Source organism: Pyricularia pennisetigena, chromosome 1 (assembly GCF_004337985.1).
Source record: "Pyricularia pennisetigena strain Br36 chromosome 1, whole genome shotgun sequence".
NCBI classification, from domain to species: domain Eukaryota; kingdom Fungi; phylum Ascomycota; class Sordariomycetes; order Magnaporthales; family Pyriculariaceae; genus Pyricularia; species Pyricularia pennisetigena.
Genome location: NC_043740.1, coordinates 2,663,727 through 2,684,170, shown reverse-complemented (window position 1 = coordinate 2,684,170; position 20,444 = coordinate 2,663,727). Strand labels below are relative to the sequence as shown.

The 20,444-nt window shown below is 52.3% G+C and overlaps 6 protein-coding genes across 6 annotated transcripts; 2 read left to right on the top strand and 4 right to left on the bottom strand.

The window, feature by feature from the left end:
- Nucleotides 1-93: 93 nt before the first annotated feature.
- PpBr36_07359 (uncharacterized protein) lies at nucleotides 94-5,624 on the bottom strand (the record flags this gene model as incomplete). Its single annotated transcript, XM_029894496.1, is given in 8 exon segments — nucleotides 94-180; nucleotides 260-2,390; nucleotides 2,482-2,670; nucleotides 2,775-2,935; nucleotides 3,045-3,146; nucleotides 3,679-3,942; nucleotides 4,022-5,432; nucleotides 5,452-5,624. Coding segments are annotated over 8 exon segments (4,518 nt in total), but the record flags the coding sequence as incomplete, so codon positions are not given.
- Nucleotides 5,625-7,258: 1,634 nt separating this feature from the next.
- On the bottom strand, nucleotides 7,259-8,250 carry PpBr36_07358 (uncharacterized protein; the record flags this gene model as incomplete). The annotated part of the gene is made up of 6 exons (XM_029894495.1): nucleotides 7,259-7,293; nucleotides 7,382-7,594; nucleotides 7,671-7,796; nucleotides 7,953-7,968; nucleotides 8,070-8,126; nucleotides 8,248-8,250. The coding sequence occupies 6 exons, from the start codon at nucleotides 8,248-8,250 to the stop codon at nucleotides 7,259-7,261; spliced, it is 450 nt and encodes a 149-aa protein (XP_029747920.1).
- A 1,476-nt stretch (nucleotides 8,251-9,726) lies between these two features.
- PpBr36_07357 (uncharacterized protein) lies at nucleotides 9,727-10,878 on the top strand (the record flags this gene model as incomplete). The annotated part of the gene is made up of 2 exons (XM_029894494.1): nucleotides 9,727-10,318; nucleotides 10,397-10,878. The coding sequence occupies 2 exons, from the start codon at nucleotides 9,727-9,729 to the stop codon at nucleotides 10,876-10,878; spliced, it is 1,074 nt and encodes a 357-aa protein (XP_029747925.1).
- A 406-nt stretch (nucleotides 10,879-11,284) lies between these two features.
- Nucleotides 11,285-13,873, bottom strand: PpBr36_07356 (uncharacterized protein; the record flags this gene model as incomplete). The annotated part of the gene is made up of 1 exon (XM_029894493.1): nucleotides 11,285-13,873. One exon carries the CDS (start codon nucleotides 13,871-13,873, stop codon nucleotides 11,285-11,287), a length of 2,589 nt encoding a protein of 862 aa, XP_029747926.1.
- Nucleotides 13,874-14,634: 761 nt separating this feature from the next.
- Nucleotides 14,635-17,972, top strand: PpBr36_07355 (uncharacterized protein; the record flags this gene model as incomplete). The annotated part of the gene is made up of 5 exons (XM_029894492.1): nucleotides 14,635-14,678; nucleotides 14,774-15,085; nucleotides 16,420-16,460; nucleotides 16,560-16,723; nucleotides 16,815-17,972. 5 exons carry the CDS (start codon nucleotides 14,635-14,637, stop codon nucleotides 17,970-17,972), a joined length of 1,719 nt encoding a protein of 572 aa, XP_029747927.1.
- Nucleotides 17,973-19,053: 1,081 nt separating this feature from the next.
- Nucleotides 19,054-20,010, bottom strand: PpBr36_07354 (uncharacterized protein; the record flags this gene model as incomplete). The annotated part of the gene is made up of 1 exon (XM_029894491.1): nucleotides 19,054-20,010. The coding sequence occupies one exon, from the start codon at nucleotides 20,008-20,010 to the stop codon at nucleotides 19,054-19,056; it is 957 nt and encodes a 318-aa protein (XP_029747928.1).
- Between the last annotated feature and the right edge of the window lie 434 nt (nucleotides 20,011-20,444).

The following is a 20,444-nucleotide window of genomic DNA, read 5'->3' as shown; positions in this document are numbered from 1 at the left end:
AGCTTCAAGACGCTCCTACCAAGCCTTTGGCTATGAATTTTGTCCCGGGTAAATTAAACTAGCGGCTTCAAACCTTGGAAAATACTACCCACATCAAGCCGGCTCCGCCCAGTTGACTTGATCCATGACCTGACCTGCCGACGAAGAGTTGTATCCTATCCTCAAGCGCAAACGCAATGCCTGCAGATTTGTGGGAACATAGAGTGTTAGCTTCTCAACTCATCAAAACAGGTGGGATTTTGAACATGACCCGACTTACCCCTTTGCAGCCCATGACCCTCATCATCTGAGTGGCTTCGGCACCGGGCGCAATCTCCGTCGTTGAGATGTTGAGCAACTGTAGCTTTTGCGACTTGGGAACGGCAGCCTGCAAACCGACTTCGGACAGAGGTGCACCTCCTGTGTTACGGAACCTGGCAATTGCCTGAATAGCCCCTTCTGCGTTACGCTGCGTTTGTATCGTGACATTTAAGCCGTTCGAGTCGTAGCAAGGATGACCGGCGGGCGCGGCAGGAGGAGCCGGCTGCTGCTGCGGCTGAGGCGGCGGTGTCCCTGCCGAACCAAACAGGTCCATGCTGGCGGATGAAGCGGCGGTGGCGGTCGGGGCTGGTGCCGGCGACCCTGATGCCGGCGCCGAGCCAAAGAGGTCCATGATGGAGTCCATGTTTGACTTTGGTGGGCCGGAAGATGTTGCCGAGGCGGGGGGCGGAGAGGTTGTGCCCCCGAGGATATCAGCGAGAAGGTCCGCATTGTTCTGACCGCTAGTCGTTGGTGAAGTGACCGGGGCGCTGCTGTCTCCCATCAGGTCAAACAGGAGATCCTCCTCCTTTGGCTTGGCGGCCATTTTTGGTTTCCGAGCGCCGGCTTTGGTCGGCTTCTTGGTGGCCTCGCCGAGGACCCTAGACGACTCTTTGATTTGCGGCGGTGGCATCTTCTCTAGCACGCCATTGCGTATGGATTCGTACGCAAGTAGATTGTCGTATTCAACCGCGCGCTGTTGCACTTCAACATCCAGACTGGTCTGGTGGGCCTGGAGAAGCTTTCGTATCCTATCGTTTTGTGACATGTCTGTCAATCTGGTGGTGAGCTTGACGAGCGCCGTGACTATGTACTCAGTGGACACCTGGGTAGCGTAGTTGCTGTCGAGAATTGTGGAGAAAAGGTCGATGATTTCGTGGTCCTTGACCTCGGTCACAAGTTCCTCTTCCTCGTATTGGCCACCCCTTAACAAGGCATCGCCGTACTCGCCGATGCACCAGGCAGCAGCCTGCGTCAAGCTCTCCTGGGTAATATCTTTTTTGAGGCTGCCGTACAGCTTCTGTACAGCATAGGTCTGGAGCTCTGGGGTGGTAGCAATCAGTCTCACAAACGAAGACAGGATTTGTTCCTTGACGTAGTTGCCGGCAAGCGTCAGCACCCTCAGCATAGTATCGACGTGCCACCTCTTGTTCGGGGCGAACTTGTCGGCAGCAATGCCGATCTGGCTCGTCATGGTAGGTTTAAACTCATTATCAGCCACCTCAAGGAAGGCCAGTAGCTCCCTAATCAAGACGCGGACGTTGCTCTCGTTTATTAATGTGAAGCTCAGCTCGAGAGCACGCCTCCTGATGCTGATATCGGGGTCCCGCAAACACTCGAGAATCGTGTTGCGGTGTCTTTGAACTGCGTTGGGCTCTATGGCGACCACCTTGACAAGGGTGTTCAGGGCTACGTATCGGATGTTGTTGTCCCTGTTGGTGAGGAACTTGCCCAAGATGTTGACACCGAGAACCCTCAGTCCAGAATCGGCCTCAATGTCGAGGATGGTCCGCACGGCTTCGTACAAAATCGAATTACCGACATTCTTTGAGGAATCGGTATTTGTTGCGACTTGTGCCAAGATATCGTTGATTTGCTCGCTGACCTGAGCATCGCCTCTGGCCAGAACCCTCAGCAGCCGTAGAATCTTGACCTGAAGGAAGGGATCCGTGATGCCGGTGACATCGTGTTCCGGCGCATAGCCTGACGAGGCCAACCCCTTCAATGTCCTTACCAGGACTGGCACAAACTGTCTAAACTTCTCAATGATGTCTTCGGCCCCAGTTTCCTCCTCAGACTCCTCGTCTGCCTCGCAGAGGCTGGTGACAAGAGTCAGGCCACACAGCAATACACCGTGATTGCGGTCAGACAAGAGCTGGGTGGCCTTTTCGATAAAGTGCTCCTGCAGGTCAGGGACCTTGCGACATATCCGCATGGCGCAAAGGGCAGCTTTTCTTCGAATATAGGGGTTCGCGGTCGCAATGAGGTTCTCAATCTCGGGGAACAAGTCTCGTGACATTTCGACGGATGCGATGTTGCCAAGTGTGCATAGCGCGAGGCCGACAATGTACTGGTTGGAATGAACGAGGTCGCTGTAAATGCGCGGCGCAGTGGCACCTGTCAGTTCATGAAGCCTGGTGGGAGATTGGAACAAGGGATGATGAGCCCAGAGCCCACACCTACTTTTTGAGAGAGTTTGTGACCAGTGTCAGAACTTCTTGGTTCTCATCAAGTAGCAAGCTCGTGGCGAGATGTCCCAGGCGTTTGTCTGCGAATCGAGGAGAGGCCAGCAGCTTCAGACATTCTATCTGACCGAAATGTGTCCTCTCGCCGAGGGTGAAGAGATATAGAAGCTTGGAGACATTGTTCCGCCTGAGAAGAGAGTTTTCGAGCTGTTAGTCCCAGTTGCCGACTTGTTTGGGAGCGCATATAAAAAAAAAAAAAAATTTAAAGAAAAAAAAAAAGGAGACACGCACCTGACGCTGTGGTCGTGGCTCTCTTCGCGAAAGCTGGCCCTGATTGCGGCGCTCTCCTTTTGGATGACTGCTCGCTCGTCTGCAATCGTCTTGGCGGCGCGTACATTGCGGATGAACTGCTTGACTGATCGGTGGATAATTGTGAGCACAAAGGGTCCAGGCTGCTGCTAGATGGATGTTTGGGGCCGACCAGGCTATGCAAGTCGTAGATGAATATCCAGCATAGGTCAGGGAGCAGGCAGCTTGCAATAAGCAAAAAAGGACACTTACGGGACGCCATTGCTGTCTGGCGATGCCCGCGGAGGGGGCCTTAGGGGTTGGTGGCCAGGCTTGAAGCTTCGCGAAGTATGACTTTGGTGTGGCTGACTTGATCTTGGTTTGTTGGAGCAAAGGCGAACGATATTGTTGCGTTGTCAATTCTGGTGGTACAATCAGGAAGCGCCTATTTCCTAGGAGCTCCCCGTCTCATGAATTACTGCAACGCCGCCTCAGTACTGCCCGCCTCCCGTCTAGCTGGCGGTCTCGGGCTCGATCTTTAGTGGGGCCGGAATTGGTGGTGGGGAGCGACATGGAGCAATCCTCGCTTGATCAATCAATTTGCAGGGTGCCCGGGTCAATTGCTGCGCTGACTCAAAAGCCTCATTTCTCAGGCTTCTTTCTGTTTGACTGGGTAGCAATTTCCTAGATATTCAGCGTTTACGAGCTCCATTTGTTAGAGTTGTCAAGAACCAGATTGTAAGCTAGATATCTAATGCAAGTGTGTCTACGGTATTTACAGTACGACGACAACCCAAATTCAGCTTTGCAATCATGCATGCATCAAATCGCACGTCCACTACTAGATATATGTCGATCCCGCAGATTTTCATGGCCTCTTAAACGGATGAGCCTCCGTGTTCAGTACCCACTCGTCGAGATTCACGACATCAAACTCGGAAAACACCAAATAAAAGTACTTGAGTGTCTCAGCGAGCCAAAAACTTTCCATGCTATCCACCTTGTGCGGATCTTTCCTGGTGATATCGTCCAGGCTCGCCGCCGCGATCTTGGTCCGTGTGTGCTTCTCAATGGAGCTGAACATAGCCCAAGCCTTGTCCATCCATTTTGCGTCCCCTGTGATCCGGTACATGATGAAAACGGACTCGATGGCCTCGGGTCTCAGGATGTACTGAATAAAGCATATCCGTCAGCAATTGTTTTCTGGAAAATTATGCGCTGACAAAACCCATCGACGTCTGCTTACTCACCTTCCTGTCGCTGATATCTGTAAACCCGGGCGAAAGCCGCTTTTTGTTGATGGTATGCTCGATGAGCGTATCCCTTTCCGAATCATCGTTCCTCATCCTCAGCGTACCCCCGATGGCATCATGCCATTTGCTCTCGCTCCAGGTGCAGTCCTCGCCCCGAGGCTTTGTGACAGATCCACAGTCCACGAAAGAAAAGATCTCTGGCATGATTCCCGACGCTGTCGAGTTGTAGGCCCAGACGCACGCGTCCGTCAGCTGCAGGGCAATGTCGAGATCATCTGGCGTGCTGAATATTTTGGCCCCGATGCCAACCATGCCGCCGGCAAAGCACGTCAGGTGCTGCGTCCTTGCCGTGTACTGAGCGGCAGCTTCGGCGGTGCCATGGCCTCCCGTGACGTAAATATCGCCGGAGCTGATAAGTGGTTCATTGTCCCGGTTGAGAACTCTCTTGAACAGGTGTTTCTTGGCAACCCCGAGAAAATTCTCGTACATCTTTTTCGGCTGCTCCAAAACGCCACCGAGCATCATGTACTGCTTGGGGAGATACTCGTACGCCGAGTCCGACATGCCGCCCAATGTAAACATCCGATCGACATCAAACCTTAGCTGTTTGGCATTAACCAAGACGGGCCACATGCCCGGCAGCTTCGTCTGCTGCTGTGACTTCTCCAACTCGTCCGCAACCCTCTGCGCGGCATCGTAGTATCTGTTGTCCCCCGTCAGCTGCGAAAGCTTGGTGAGCTCCAGGCCAAGCGAGCCAAGCTCGGCAATCAGCATCTGGCGCGGCGCCTCCTGACGCGCGCCGGAGACGTACGCCGCCAAGTCCCACCGCGAGATGGGCATGCGGTTGGGCGTATCGAAGGCGCACATGATCAAGTCGCCCACCTCGACAGCCTTTGCGAGCAGCCCGGGATACCTGTGCCCGCTCAGTTCGTATGCCGCCAGGAAGCCACCCAGGTACCGGATTGTCGTTTCAAAGATGTTGATGGTCCGCCCCTCGGCCCTGCCAAAATCTATCTTGCCCACCGCCTTGACGGCGGCCTCAAAGTCGCTCTTTAGATCCATGATCCACAAGATATCCAACGAGTCGACGAGCGTCGCCGCCCACCCGCCAAAAGGGTCAACAGCGGCACCGCTGATGGGAGAAACCTCGTCGTGGAGCCATGCGTGCTCTTTGTAGCCGCCCCAACTGTGCTGGAAGCTCTCCTTGACGGCCGCCAGGCGCTGCAGCCGCACCGCCTTGGCCTCGGCATTTTCTTCCGGTTGAGCCTTTTGAATGCGTGGGATGGTTGGGGCTGGTGTTGGGATTGGCGGGAGCGACCGGAGAGATGCCACGGGATGCCTTTCCGGGCGTTTCCGCCACCTCACCGTCTGTTGCGTTTCGTCTGCAAGTCGCGGCGAATCCGACGGGCTATGTAGAAAATACCAACATGCTACGAACCAGACGACAATGACCAGTGTCAAAGGTCGCCAACGCCGTAAAAATGGCATACCCAAGGCGCGGAGGGTTTTGGTAAACCTGTATTTCCAACCACAAAGTACCACCGTGTGTCCCGGCCCAGATAGTACAGTCCGACAATGATTTTGTGCCAATGGGCAGCGATACTGTAGCTTTAAAAGGCAAGTAAATATGCAACCGAGTCTTTGCAGATAAAAAGTGGGATGACGAATAAAAGTTGTGTTGCTTTTTTTTTTTTTTCTCTTTTCTTCTGGTTTAAGACACCCTCAATCCCCAGGAGCGATGTGTACACAGGTTTAGGCCGCGCAAAAGTCAGTCAATACCATATGGGAATTGAGTGCACTGAACGAATGCAGATCCGATACCACCGTCATTTGCGCTTGCCTAGTTGCACATCCCAAGTTGGCATTGCTCTTCAAAGTGGCTGCTAGCTAGCTTGGCGTTTGCATACATCCATCGATGAGAGGGTGCATGGCTTTTGGGCCACTGCCGAAGGAACCATTTGCGCGCTCTCGACTCAGTTTATGTTATGCTACTGTAGTCTAGTCTCGTGCTATCCGTTCACGCGCAGACATGCGAGTAAGTCACGTGAGCAGCCATGCGATCTCAAGATATGTAGCAAAAATTCCAACAGATGTCCGCGAACGCGTAAATAGTTACACTTAGCTAGACATCACGTATATGACTACCGTTTATTTTGCTCATATTGTCCTGCAAATCACAGCCATTATACGACGTCTATTAACCAGTGTTAGGATTCGGTCTGGTGCTTGGAGGCTAGAATCTCCAACTTATTTGGACATGCCCCTGAGGTGGAGGGTAGGTAGTCAACGACTGTGCAGTACAACCCAAGTATGGGGTAGCGAGACCCCTTTTTTTCCAAAGTGGGGTCGGGAGGCCGAAATTTGTTGCTAGTAGTGGGGTTAGGGGCCAGCCTCAAGGTAAATGCACCCCGTCTGCGGAGGGGTCTGACCCAAGGTCGCATGTCTCTGAGAGAACTCCAAAAAAGTTTGGATCATCTCGTCGGGACACCCAAGCCTATGCTGTTGCTTTCCAATCAATCAATCGTAGGGCTGAGAGGCTGCATGCCGGTTGTTGCATTTATGGAAACCACGGACCCCAAGAAAAGGTGTGATCAGGGTCCGGGAAGGCGGGCGCTAGAGAGCACTGCCACCTTCGGCCTGCATCCACCCATCTTGGACTTCAGGAGCCATTGCCTGTTTGGATGACCATTCAAGCACGTCCACATTTTGAATGGGGAAGAGTACTCGTGCCAGCTTCTGTGCAGTCGCGAATGCCTACATCGCAATGATTGAACCTGATGTCAGGCCAAAAAATGAAGGCATCAAAGAACCACCTGCTCATTTGCAAATAACAATGACTGGCGTGCCCAGGTAGTTGAACAGCTTCTCTCAAACGCAACATCCTGATGTCATCCATGGTTTGGTGATCTAACGCATCAAAACGGCTTCATAGAAGTCTGAGCCCACAAGATGGAAAACATCAAGCGGCAACAGGCGAGGAGAAACGCAAAAGAGAGCATAGTTGCTGGTACAGTGGCCTGTCTTGTCATAACCCGCGTTTTTTTTCTCATTCCTTTCGTTTATGGAGCCGGCCGGATATCATCGTATAGCAGAAATTCAAATGGTTTTAAAAGGGGCTTTTCCACATATTGCTGCTCGATTCACTCGTTTCGAGAAAGCCAAACTCAGAAAGAAAGCTAACAAACAACCAATATCTGAAATGCGCGATTAAACAAGAGCCACTCCCCCATTCTTTTACTTCTGCATCATCAACTGGACGAACTCGTTGTCTGCAACATCACAGGTCAGCCTCATATCATACAAGGACCACAATTGTGGCAATGGAAAGGGTAATAGCCTTAAGGGGGCTTCTCGTACAGTCAATGCGTCCGTCACCGTCTTGGTCAGCCTCGCGGATCATCTCATCAACCTCATCATCGGTGAGCTTCTCGCCGATAGATGTCATGACGTGGCGAAGCTCGGCGGCCGAGATGAAGCCGTTGTTGTCGCGGTCAAAGACCTTGAAAGCTTCCCGGATCTCCTCCTCCGAGTCGGTATCCTTCATTTTCCTGGCCATCATGGTGAGGAACTCTGTTGGAAGCTGTCAGCAAACCCCACCAGCTCGAATCTCAATCCCGTCTCAGGGTCGTGTGGGCTGTTTGCCTACCGGGAAAGTCGATGGTGCCGTTGTTGTCTGCATCGACCTCGTTGATCATGTCCTGCAGCTCCGACTCGGAAGGGTTCTGGCCGAGCGAGCGCATGACAGTGCCGAGCTCCTTTGTGGTGATTTGTCCTGATCGGTTGTGGGAGTATTTTAGTTTCTGCATTCCCCAAGGTGGGAACTCAGGCGACGTCGTAGCCATCGCAAACCTCTAATTCTCGCAGAGGGATGTCGCCGATAGTGCGCAATCGGTATGGTGTAATGTTATGGACTGGAGTGCAGACTAACCATCGCCATCCTTGTCCTGTTGATATGGAGGCCCTCCATCAGTATCTTGGCATCGAGCACGGGGTCGATGCATAGCAAATCGACAAGTAGACAGAGAAGTAAGGCCATAAAACTTACAAACAAGGAGAAGGCCTCCTTGAACTCGGAAACTTGCTCTTCGGTAAGCGAATCGGCCTGTGGGAGCCATTGCCAATTAGTTTGCGATGCTCGGGATTTTTGGCAGCCTGAAGCGCGGGGTTGCACTAAAAGCTGGCCTGGCTTGGCTGGGACATGGTAATGAAAGCTCCAAGCTCACCATATTGTTCAGTGTTCACGCACTGGGCGCTGTTGATTAGAATGCAGAAAAAAGAATTCAGAAGCGTGGGGAAAAAAAAGCTCCTTGCGGAAAAGGAGGACCTCAGCGAGCGAAAGCGGAAGAGTCCGGAGGGGAATCGGTAGAACTATGAACTGGAGGTACGTTCGTCTTGTTGGGATGGTTGGAGGTCAAGGTTGAAGTTTCTACTGCGAGACCGTCGGTCGGAGGAGCAAAGGGAGGATGAATCTGCTTAATACCTAGCGCCACTTATGGGTGGGCTGGTATGGAGCACCACTGTACAGTACAGTCCCGGGGGTCTAGCCCTTGAAAGGGGAAGAGGTAGGAGGCACCTGACGTAGTAATTGGGGTTGAAGTGTCTACCTTGACGTGGTACAAATTAACAGTGGTGGTACTTACGACGAGTAGTACTACCCTGGTTTGATGTGAGCGAGTCTGGGTTGTTGTATGAAGAGGGGAAGGCGGCTCTCCATTGTTGCTGAATTCCTCGCTCACGTACAAGACCCAATGGCGAAACAAGCCTAGCCTAGGTAGCCCATTCCCACTTCATGTCTCGTCGCCGCCCCTTACGATAAGACTCGTCACGCAACAGCTACCTTACTAGGCTACTCGCGCACCTAACCTAACGAACCGCCAGAATGCAGACCGCCGCATCAAATCCGCTGTGCAGTAACTCAACGTTAACCCCTACCCCACAAACGCAAAAGTACAGCCGTTCAAAAAGTGCGCAACAGGTTGGTTTACTATTGAGAAAAGAAGATTTTTTTTTTTTTTTTTTATGATTTGATTCATCTACGCAGAGGCGCGAACGGACGTGTGGATGGGATATTGAGGGGTAAATAAAAAAATAAAAAAACATCCAGGCTCACGACGTTATCTGGACTTGCGTGCAATGCCAGGGAGGACCAGCAAACAGGCAAAAGGCAAGCAGGTAAGCGAGCGAACCGCAACGGATACGTGCACGGGCCAAGAGACTGCCGTTGAGCCGCGTGTCATTTACACTGTGACCTTGCTGCAAACCAAACGGCGAACTTGCAAAGTGGCTCCATGGCCATGGACGAGGATCTGCTCCGGGTTAGGACCTGGCCTCCATGGCTTGCAGTCTGGATCAGCCTCGTCCTCATCCTTGTCCGCAAGCAGCGGACGCACATGTGTCCATCGTCCGACGGGGAGCATAATTACATCAATAAAAAAGCCACACCAATACATGTTAATACAAACAACATTGAAACAAAACAAACAAACACGTGCACAAAGAATCTAAAGATAAGCGACGGGCGTGCACATTGATTCGAAAGGTTGAATGAATGACGTCTGCTTGAGCTCCAGCTCCAGCTCCAGCAGAGACACCAACCGAACGAACGACCAACAACAAAACTCCACTACTACTTCCGCCCACCGCCGCCACCACACCACCACCACTATCCGTGTGGACTTGTCGCTACCTACTCGCGGTCCGCCATGTGGCGAGATCGCACCAATTTGTACATCTCCTACCGCCAGTCGTATGCACACCACCCGGCCAAGCGCACGCGGTATGGCGACTCTTCGGCAATCTCGTCATCCCTGGCCGGCGCCGACCGCTTAGGCGGCTCCGGCAACAGCCTCATCTTCTCGGCCGACGAGGACCGCCGCGGGCTGCTGTCATCGGGCGCCTCGGACGACGGCGATGCTGTGATCGAGATGGACCTGTTGCCGCCGCGTTGGGCCGACGTCAACGACGAGGTCACGGAGCTCCTAGCCGACATTGCGCAAAAAGGCCAGAAGCTCGACAGGCTGCATCAGAAGCACGTCCTCCCTGGCTTCAACGACGAGGAAGCCAAGCGGGCCGAGGAGAGCGAGATCGAGCGTCTGACGCAGCAGATCACCAAGGGCTTTCATGAGTGCCACAAGTGCATACAAAGGGTCGAGCAGATGGTCAAGGAGTCGAAACGAACCGGTGGTATAAGCAGGGCCGAGGAGGTCATGGCCAAGAACATCCAGGTCTCGCTCGCTACAAGGGTGCAGGAGGCCAGTGCTGGCTTCAGGAAGAAGCAGAGTGCATACTTGAAGAGTAAGGAACCAATCACTCATGTGTAGCAGCATGTTTAGCTGCGCAGAATTGGTGCTAACGCATGTTATCCTCCGGTAGAGTTAAAAGGTATGGGCGGTGGTGGCGGCCTCAGCCCCGGCGGCGACCGGTCATCTACGCCGAACGCCGCCAACAACTTCACCGAACCGTCAATCCTCGAGTCCGACGCGGACAGGTCCTTCTCACAATCTACGCTCCAGGCAACACAACATCAAAAATTGTTACAGTCCAACGACGCGGCGATTCTGCAGCGCGAGCGGGAGATTGACCAGATTGCACAGGGCATCATAGACCTGGCCGATCTGTTTCGCGACTTGCAAACAATGGTCATAGACCAAGGGACCATGCTGGACAGAATAGACTACAACGTCGAGAGGATGGCCACAGACGTCAAAGAGGCCGACAAGGAACTGGTTATCGCTTCGGGCTACCAAAAGAAGACGACGAAACGCAAGATCATTCTCCTGTTGATACTCATAATCGCGGGCATGATCATTCTGCTCATCATCAAGCCCAAAAAAGACTCGGGGGATGGTGGGTGACAGTCTAATGGCATAATCCTTTCCTTTGTTTCTTCTTTTCCCTTTTTTTTCTCTCTCTCTCTCTCTTTTTTACGAGCACAAGGCGTTCGGGGCCATGTAAGATACTGTTCGTTCTAAACTCTGGGCAGCGCAGCAATGGCATATTTGATTGCCAAGACGAATAACCTCAATGAAAACTACATACAGAATGGAGCCCTTGTCGCGGAGGACAACCCTATCACCCAATCAAGGGCATATTTGTTCCGGGCAAATTGCTATGATGATAAATCTTTATTTGACACTGGCTCGATAATGCCAAACCGACCGACCATGTATTCTACATGAAGAATCTAATACATACAGGATTATACACATGTTATATACATCAGAGTAGTACAAATTTAACAATAAACTTGAAACATACGTCTCAACGGGCCATCTTCTCTAACCAGCTCACAATGCGAGCAATACTGAGAAATATTTCGCGCCGAAGCTCGATCTGTGACATCCCATGACGCGCTTCCATTTTCATAATGCGCGTTTCTTTCCGTTGCTGTCGTGCCATGCCCTCGACATCAATAATTCTCTGCAACTCTTCTCCGGCCGGGAGTAAAGAGCCTCCCCATGCCTCGTTGAATAGATCTCTCGCCTCATCAAGAGTGTACTGGTTGGCAGCGGTCAGTTTCGTCAAGAAGTGCTGTCGAGGCACCCAGTCGAAGCTGAACAAGTCTACAAGGCAGGATATGACAGCTTTCCGAACTGTAAGATCCGGGACATTGACACCTGCATTTTTCAAGTCTGCCAGAAACTTTACACCTCGGGCAATACCGTAGTCTGCCGCTGATGATCTCGAACTGAGCCGGCACGGCTTAGAGCGGCGGACCAGTGCACTTTTGAAGGCACGACGAACAATATGCCGCTGGAATTGATGATTGAATATCTTGGCGATTGGATGGCTGCTGTTCGTCAAAGGTAGGTCGCGAGGTAGTGTCTGAAAGGGCTTGTCTGGCTGCAGCGCGTGGAACGTTGGAGGGACATCGGCAGTTGGTATTTTAATACTAGGTTGGTGATCTCTTTTGGGATCCCAGTAGTGGTGAACAATCTCTAGACTCACCTCCTCCAGCCGGTCTATGTCTAGGGTGTAGCTAAGCGAGTCCAGGAGACTCTGCCACACTCTGGCTGGAGGGGGATATGGAGTAGCTAGCATCAGACGGCTAAGCTTAAGGAAGTAGTCGGTATCTGGATCTAGGTAATACTGCCTATGTGGCATGTGATCCAGCATGTACTGGGACATGTGGGCGCTTGTTGAGGCGTAGAGAGGTATGTCGCTGGCTTGCATCTGGCTTAAGATCTTTGTCGCAACCCGTTTCGAGAGTAGGTCCGCGGATGACAGGTAATTGTTGTATTCGATGGTCACTCCGTCAAGCGTCTCAGCAACCCTAACAGCAGTGAGCATCCGGTATGTTTTCCAATCATTGGCCATCTGGCACGCCTTTCGGATCTTTTCCTGGGCTGCATCGTCATCAAAAACATCGGGGTGTATATCCGAGCGAAGCAGGTCTTGGAGCGTGTTCCAGTCCCCAGATGTTGCCATGTACCTAACGGCCCGCGCATACCTGGAAGCACCAATCCGTATTCCGCAGCTGTCGAGTTGCTTGAGTCGATGAACCAGATCTGCAGTTGACTTTTCACGCAGTGCGATCGACTGAAGTGATAGAGGCCCAATCCTCGAGACTCCCAATGCATGCACAAAGTCTATGGCAGTCTCAAGAGATATCCATGAGCTAGCAAACCACCTTGCCCCAAGGGTATCATTGTACGTTTCGTCCGTTCCAAGAGGCCTGCCGCCAAGAAAGGTCAAGAGCGCACTGACGTCGCCGCCCACGTCCTCTGCAGACCCTTCGAGTTCAGTAAACTCGGTATCAAGACCGGCTATTCCGACTTCTTGCTCTACTAAAGGCTTCTGTGGGAAGTAGGCTGCAAAATACCTAATGAATGGTTGTGAGGCTCGAGAGCGGGGGCCGTCGTTGTGTCTGATGAAGGTGTGCCTCCATCTTTGTGCCATGCCGCAGAGACCCTGCTCCCAGAAGAATGGTACCAGGATGTCATACAGGCCGCGATGCGTGCTCGTTATGTAGATACTCTGCAGCAGGTTCTTGACATCTTGATCCTCATCCAGAACTGCCGTCTTGAGAACTTCGACGAATTCTGTCCTGGTGGGAGCTGCGAAGGAATTCAACAGAAGATGCCAACGAAAAGCACGGTTGATTTGACGACTGGCCACCAAAGGATTCATTATGGAACCATAGAGCTGAGGCCAGCGGGTGTCTCGCTTGTCCTGCATCCACAAGGCGTGTCCGAGAAGCTGTTCGAGTAGCGTGTCGTCATGGATACAGAGATCCACTACAGTTTGCCAGAAATTCTCGGCCAAGGGATGGTCTGTCTGGTAAAGCTTCCGGCGTCGGAAGAGTTCGCTCACTAGATAAACCGCTCCGTCAAGAGACACAGTTCTCTGACAGAAATCCAAAAGGCATGCCCATAAAGCTAGATCCACCTCTCCTTCGGGGCTATCTATTAGTCGTCCTCCATCGGTTCCGGGCGGGGGAGGTGTCGATTCTTCTCTCAGCCGTGCATGGTTCTTCGAAAGGCTTTCCCATTTCCCGTAGCCTGATGTACTTGCGAAATCTGGCGAGGATTCGGACGTTGCTCTGGTTTGTATTTCATCCTCTGGAGAGTAGTCACAGAAGCCGGAGGACGCTTTGTCACCTCCGTCGAGAGCGTCGAGGTCGACAGTAGCAAAGCGCTCCGGATTCCGCGCCAAGGCTGACCTGTCGTTGGGATAATGACATTGTGTAAGGTTTGCTGTCTGTACAGCCGCCGAGTTCGAGCTTGTGGTATGTAAAGCTTCACTCAAAACAAATTGCTGACCGATCTGTCCTGGACGATAGAGCGAAAGAACCGCAACGAAGCTTGGTGTTGAGCGACGAAGATAATGCCTCAGAACGCTCAGTGGCATCGTCGGGGAGAGAAACTAGCAGAGAAGGGTTTGCGCCCAGAGCGCCAACATTGTGCTGGCCGGCGTATGCTCGCTCCCCTGGTGGTGAAAATGAGGGCAAAGCCGAGACATTAAGGCTTTCCAGCTCCAGAGTATTTGAGCAGCCCAAGCAGTAACGCTCCTAGTGACAATACAGTAGCTGGGATATGACCTTGTGAGAGTGCAAGTCAGAGCCTGCGCGATCAATCGCGATGCTTGCAGGTCAAATTTCATATGGTCCGTGCTATCTAGCAGACCAAGGGTCCTTATCGGTGCACCTACCTGCAGGTGGGTAAAGTACCTTGGAGAGCTAAAGTTGGGCCAACTTAGCTTTGGTGGAATTTCTACATTGTTGCTTAGTCACGTTTCTTGTACTGCTGGCTCGCTGCCTGCCATGGATCCTGTCTGATACCCTGCCTTGCTCCACTCAGCTTGTCACGTCTACGATCGCCATTTCTCTGGTAGAGGTGGTTCCATCCGCCAGAGCATAACCCATCAAAGACTGACCGTGAAACCTTCACAGGTCATTCTTGCCTCCCCAATACGAATTAATTGGGGACTCGACCTTTTTTCTCTTCCTGTACTTATTGATCTTCTTAATGGGGACGTGATTTCTTTCGATCCCTTGATTACCGGGTCATACTGGACAGTCGGTTTCTTTAGTTATCCCGTCCATACGCAACTGATCTATTTTTTTTTTCCTCCTTCCACATTCGCGCGTACCACTCTGGTTCATCGCAAAGATGACTGAACCTGAAGCTTTCGAAGATGATCTCTTCGCCGACCTGTTAGTACCACTGTCGATTGATGCGGTCGATAATTTCAATTCCACCATGAATTTACTTGGTTTTGCCGACATTTAACAAATCTCTCGCCTGATAGCTATGCCGATGATGCGCCTGCTGAGCCCGCAAAGGTACCTGAGAAGCCTGCAGCCCCGACGAACCCTACTCCTGCTCCAGTCGAAACGCGCGAGGAGCAACCTCCTCCCCTTGATCAAAGTGGACATGACGATTCCAACATGGGTTATGACGAAGACGAAGAAGAAGAAGATGATGTAGACTTCAATTTGGGAAATGGGACCTCCTCAGCTCCGAACAACAGCAATGCAGAACGTCCCTTACAAACACATGCGCCCGCAGCACCCACTCCCCAACCTGCGGCAGGACGAGGTCCGAACTCAAAGGAAGATGGGTAAGTGATATTTTATTTCGCTTTTTTGTGACACTTGATGCCTTGCTTTAGTGCTCGCCGTGACCATGCGATCTGTCACCCTGTCTGCGCAAACGAATCCTCCCTTCTTCCCTTGGTCGCCTCGTGCAGTTGGGGACACGCCCGCCGCCAGGTCGTGGAGGAATGTCCTGGTCAGATAACTGAGAGGTGGAGGGTACTTGCGGACGTCTATTTCGCCAATGGGTGCCGTGGAGGTTCGCTGCACATGGTCTTGAGGATTGGGTGACTTGAGACAGGCTGGGATCATCACTGGTCGCCATATTTCTTGCCCAGTTGGGCTGGATTGATCAGTTTCGCCGGCCATGAGAGGTCCACGGATCACTATTGCAGAGGATAGCGGAGCGACAGAACATGCCGAGCTGTGCCATAAAGCCGCCACGGTTGCATAAGTCGGAGGATTGAGTGGAGGCCTGCCTGTCGCCAATCATCACGGTTCAGAAAAGGCAGAGCCAGCCCAGGTTACTTCGGGGCAATGGTCAAACCAGGAGCAGGCTCTACGTCCTATAGCCACCAGCCTTGTTAAGTTCGGGGACACAAATGGTGCCTCAAATTGCCGTAGCAAGATTGGCAGCGGATAGCGCTCGAAGACACAGTACCTAGCGTCCTAGCTTCATGGTAGCAGAGCCAGACAGAAAGAGCAAGCAGAACCAAGCAGACAAAGCAAAGTTTGCTTGAAAGAAAAGAAAAAAAAAGAGAAGAGTATTCGACAAACTCCTGCCTGGAGGCATCCTGGTTGCTCGTTTCTCGTCTCCGAGCTGTGAGAAGTCTTGGTTGCGATGCATCCGACGAAACAGGCACAAATCCCCTTGGCTGCTGAAGCTCACGCCTGAAGCCTGAAGCAATCTGCCTGGCACGACAACTTCATCAACTAGCTACGATTAGAACCGACCCTCCCCAAGGACAGCCAGAAAACGAGTCACGTATTTGCAAGAACTGGACATCGGGCGGCAGTTGACTTGAGGTCACAGAACCATGAGTTACACGACGCTGCGATTGCCACTCGAATAACATAGGCATTTATACTCAGATTTCCTTGAGTATTGTGTTCACGATTGACAGGGACCTTGCCCTTATCTAAAAGAGCTTAAACCAACATCCAAGGATTCCTGAGAACTTAAACAAAGCCGAAGACTTTATGTGCTAGTAATTAATCCACTAGCTTGGCGCAGACAAGGGCATCTCAAGGGAGACTATGACACTTGATGGCTTACAGGGCACGATGATTGGCTTGCATTTGACTTGGCTGAAATTAGCGGGTACTGAGATTGAGACTGACAATTATATCATATGAATAGCAAAATGTTTATAGGAGGTCTTAACTGGGAGACGACGGATGGTAAGGATGTTCCTTCATTACAAGGCCTCATAACTTGAAAGCATGATCAAGAAAACCTTGACAGAAATGCGTACAATCGACTAACTCTTCCACGGGTAGAATCACTTCGGGAATATTTCTCCCAATTTGGCGAAGTCATCGAGTGCACCGTCATGCGCGATGGTACCACTGGCAGGTCACGAGGTTTCGGCTTCTTAACGTTTAAAGATCCCAAGACGGTCAATATTGTTATGGTTAAAGAGCATTACCTGGACGGCAAGATTGTAAGTAACCAGTCACCCAAAAGCATCAGTTGTCGCATCGCAATCCCTGCAGAGGTGGCGTCTCTTACTGACAGAACCTTCACCTTTGCAGATCGACCCGAAGCGTGCCATCCCACGAGATGAACAGGAGAAGACCAGCAAGATCTTTGTCGGAGGTGTCAGCCAGGAGACTACAGACCAAGAGTTCAAGGACTTCTTCGCACAATTTGGTCGCGTCGTTGACGCGACATTGATGATGGACAAGGATACCGGGCGGCCGCGTGGCTTTGGCTTTGTGACTTTTGAGTCGGAAGCCGGCGTCGAAGCGTGTTTGGCGCGGGACCTTGAGATTCACGGAAAGCTGATTGAAGTCAAGAAGGCTCAGCCGCGTGGCAACCTTCGCGAGGAGGAAGAAGCCAACAGGCGGAACGGCGGCCCCGGCAACAAGTTTAGGAAACAAGGCGAAGGCCAGGGTGATGCCAGCGGTGCCGGGGGCCCGGCCGCTGGGGGTATGACGCCGCAGATGATGGCCAACTACTGGCAACGTATGCAGCAGTACTTCCAGATGATGCAGCAGCAGATGGCGATGCAGCAACAGCGCAATATGGGATTCCAGATGAACCCTCAGATGATTCAGATGATGCAGATGCAGCAGATGATGGGCCGCGGCGGCCCGGGTGGGCAGAACCCAATGGCTGCCATGGCCGCTATGAACCCCCAGATGATGCAGCAGATGCAACAGATGATGGGCCAGCAGGGTGGAGGTCCTGGCGGCATGCCTGGCGGTGGTCCCGGCGGCGACCAGTCTGGCGATCAGGAGGGCGACGGGGATGGGAACCGTGCACCATTTAACGCGTACGATCAGCAGTCGTTCGAGGAGCAAAAGTACAACAACCAGCACCAACAGCAGAGACACATGCAGCAGCAGCAACAACGCGGTGGCTTTGGAGGTCCTCAGCAACAGCACCCCCAGCAGCAGATGCAGCAGATGCAGCAAGGCGGATACAACAACCAGCAGTCATATGAGGGCATGTACGACGACGTGCCTCAGGCAAACAACTTCAACCAGGGAGGTGGCCGTGGCGGCTTCAGGCAACGGGGCGGACACCATAACCACTTCAATAACAATAATAACAACAATAATGACCCTGCCAACGCACCTCCGCCGAATGCCCCTACTGGACCCAAGAATGCGGGCAAGCCAGGCTCAAACTACCGTGGCGGCGGTCGAGGAATGAGCAGGGGCTTCCATCCCTATGCCCGCGGCTAGAGGACGACTGAGAGGCAAACCGGCTGCCCGGTGGATGTCTGCATGTAGCTGGTATCTATGGCGATGGTGGCTTGGCGATTTATGCGGATCTGTGGCCTCCTTACCACTTTAAAAGGGGTTGCTGTTGACATCAAGAACGGGTGTCTCATTGGGCAACCGACTGGGCCCATAATGAAATGATGCGTGCTCGTTTTTTTTTTCTTTTTGCAAAGAGAACCGGTCATTGCTTTTCCCATATCATCATCTTTTATACAAGCCTCGCTATTCATAAGCAGACGTACCCTTTTGGACGGTGTGTTTCTCCATCGCGACGATCTTTTCTTTTTTCTTTTTTCCTTGCCCCTTGTCTGGCATGTCGAGGGGTATCGATGTTTCTGATACAATACTGCTTTTTTTTTTTTTTTTTTTTTTTCTCTCATCATTGATCGAACTGCGGATTTTCGCCATCTTAATTTTGGCTTCCTTCCATGAGCACAGCGCCCATTCGTTCGCAGCCTACTCGATACCACAGAAGACTAGATTTGGTTGTGGAACGTTGGTGCGGAGGGTATTGCCACGTTTGCCACGTTTAGGCCAGCGACAGTTGGAATGCATGTTTGTACCTTTTCTTTTGGTTTTTGTTTCTCTTTCACTTTTCCACGATGTTTTGGCTGTTTCCTCGGATGAGCGGGCAGCAATTATAAATGGTGAGTGAGGGGTCTGGAGAAGGGTGATAAAAAGGAGAAGAGAAGAGAGATTGAAATATCAAATAGTGGGCAGTACCCGCCTCGTGATTAACAAAGCAATATATCAAGTCATTTCAATTGCAGTAGTAGGTGAAAAAAAAAAAAAAAAAAAAAAACAAGTGCTCTTCTTTTGATTGATTTGCTGGTGTGAATGGCCACAAGTAGACGATGATGAAACTAACCGTAGGCGAGTCCAAGGCCAAGTTTTGATAGCATGTAAAGTATCAGTCTTGGTCCCATGGCGTCTTGTTACTTTGATACCATCAGACGCGGTCAGCTTACAACATGCACGCGTGGTTTCACTGCAGTTCTAACCATTGCAACAATTCAAAAATAAATGATAAATGAATTACTTGTTACAACTTGGTGAAGCCCTCGGCCGGCGGCTGAAGCCAGTTCCTCTCGTCGTAGACGGCATCGTGACCCTCAATCACATGAAACGTGTAGATTATCCTGCCCTTGTCGCTCAGGTTCTTCTCGCTCTTGTGCAGCAGGTTGCCGTGGATCAAGACCAACGACCCGGCCTTGACCTCCCCAGAGACGTAAGCATCAGAATCAGCAGCAGCAGCAGCAGCAGGCTTCTTGTCCTCGCCGTACTGCTCTCCGACGGGGAACCTTGGCCCGGCGTTGTCGACCATCTCGGTGCCGCCGGCGGGGCCGCCGGAGCGGACGAGGCGCCGCTCGACGGGGGCCCAGCGGTGCGAGCCGGGCAGGAAGCTGAGGCAGCCGTTTTCGAGCGTGGCGTCCTCGAGGGCGTACCAGAAGCCGACGGCCGAGGGCGGGTTGGTGTACAGGAAGGTGCTGTCCTGGTGCGGCGGGACGGCGCCGCCGATCTCGGGCTGCTTGCAGATGACCATGCTCTGCAGGCAGCGCGGGTCGCGGAAGCCCAGGTCCCGGGCGACGGCGGCGGGGCGGGCCCTGGCGACGGCGGCCCCGTCGCGGTCCAGCAGCGCGGCAAAGGGCGGGCTGAGCCCGTGCAGGTAGTGGCCGATCTTGTTGACGGCGCGGGATTTCTCCTTGCTCAGCTTCCCGGCGTCGTCGACGGCGTCCTCCTCAAAGAAGAAGCGGATCTTGTCGCCCGACCCGAGGAAATAGTCGTCTCCGACGTGGTCCTTGCCGTCCTCGCCGCCCGTGCGGAACTTGGTCATAGGGTGTGTCGACAGGTCCAGCGAATCGAGGAGCCGCGACGTCTCGGCCAGCAGCGACGAGACCGTCGACGGCGGCAGCGCGTCTGGCACGATGAGGTAGCCATTCTCGTGGAAGAAGTCGAGTTGTGCGGGGGTCAGGCCCGGGGTTGGGGTTGAGCTGCTCATGGTGAAGTAGGGGCTTGCGTAAATCCCGGGGAGGTGGTATTATATATAATTCTTGTTCTTTTTTTTTTTTTTTTTTTTTTTTTTTTTTTTTTTTTTTTTTTTTTTTTTTATCGGTCAAAAAAGCTCCCTTTGTTCACCGTAACTTTCGCGCCGCGCATAGGTAGAATTTGTGTACGTTTGCAACTACTGCTAGACTAATGGTGGGGTTTTGGTCGCGCTCTAGAAACAAACGGCTTGGCTTGACGCTCGTGCTGTTTTCAATGAGCCGATTAGATGTGGAAATGGGCAGTCAAGATGTGGAGTTCACGACCTGGTCATGAGTGAATAATGGAGTGGGCTACTTGCGTGACATAGAGCAGACAAGACTAAATACCTACTAACTATTACGGCCATAATAGCCATGGGCTGAACAAAGTCTTCTCAAACAATTTAGT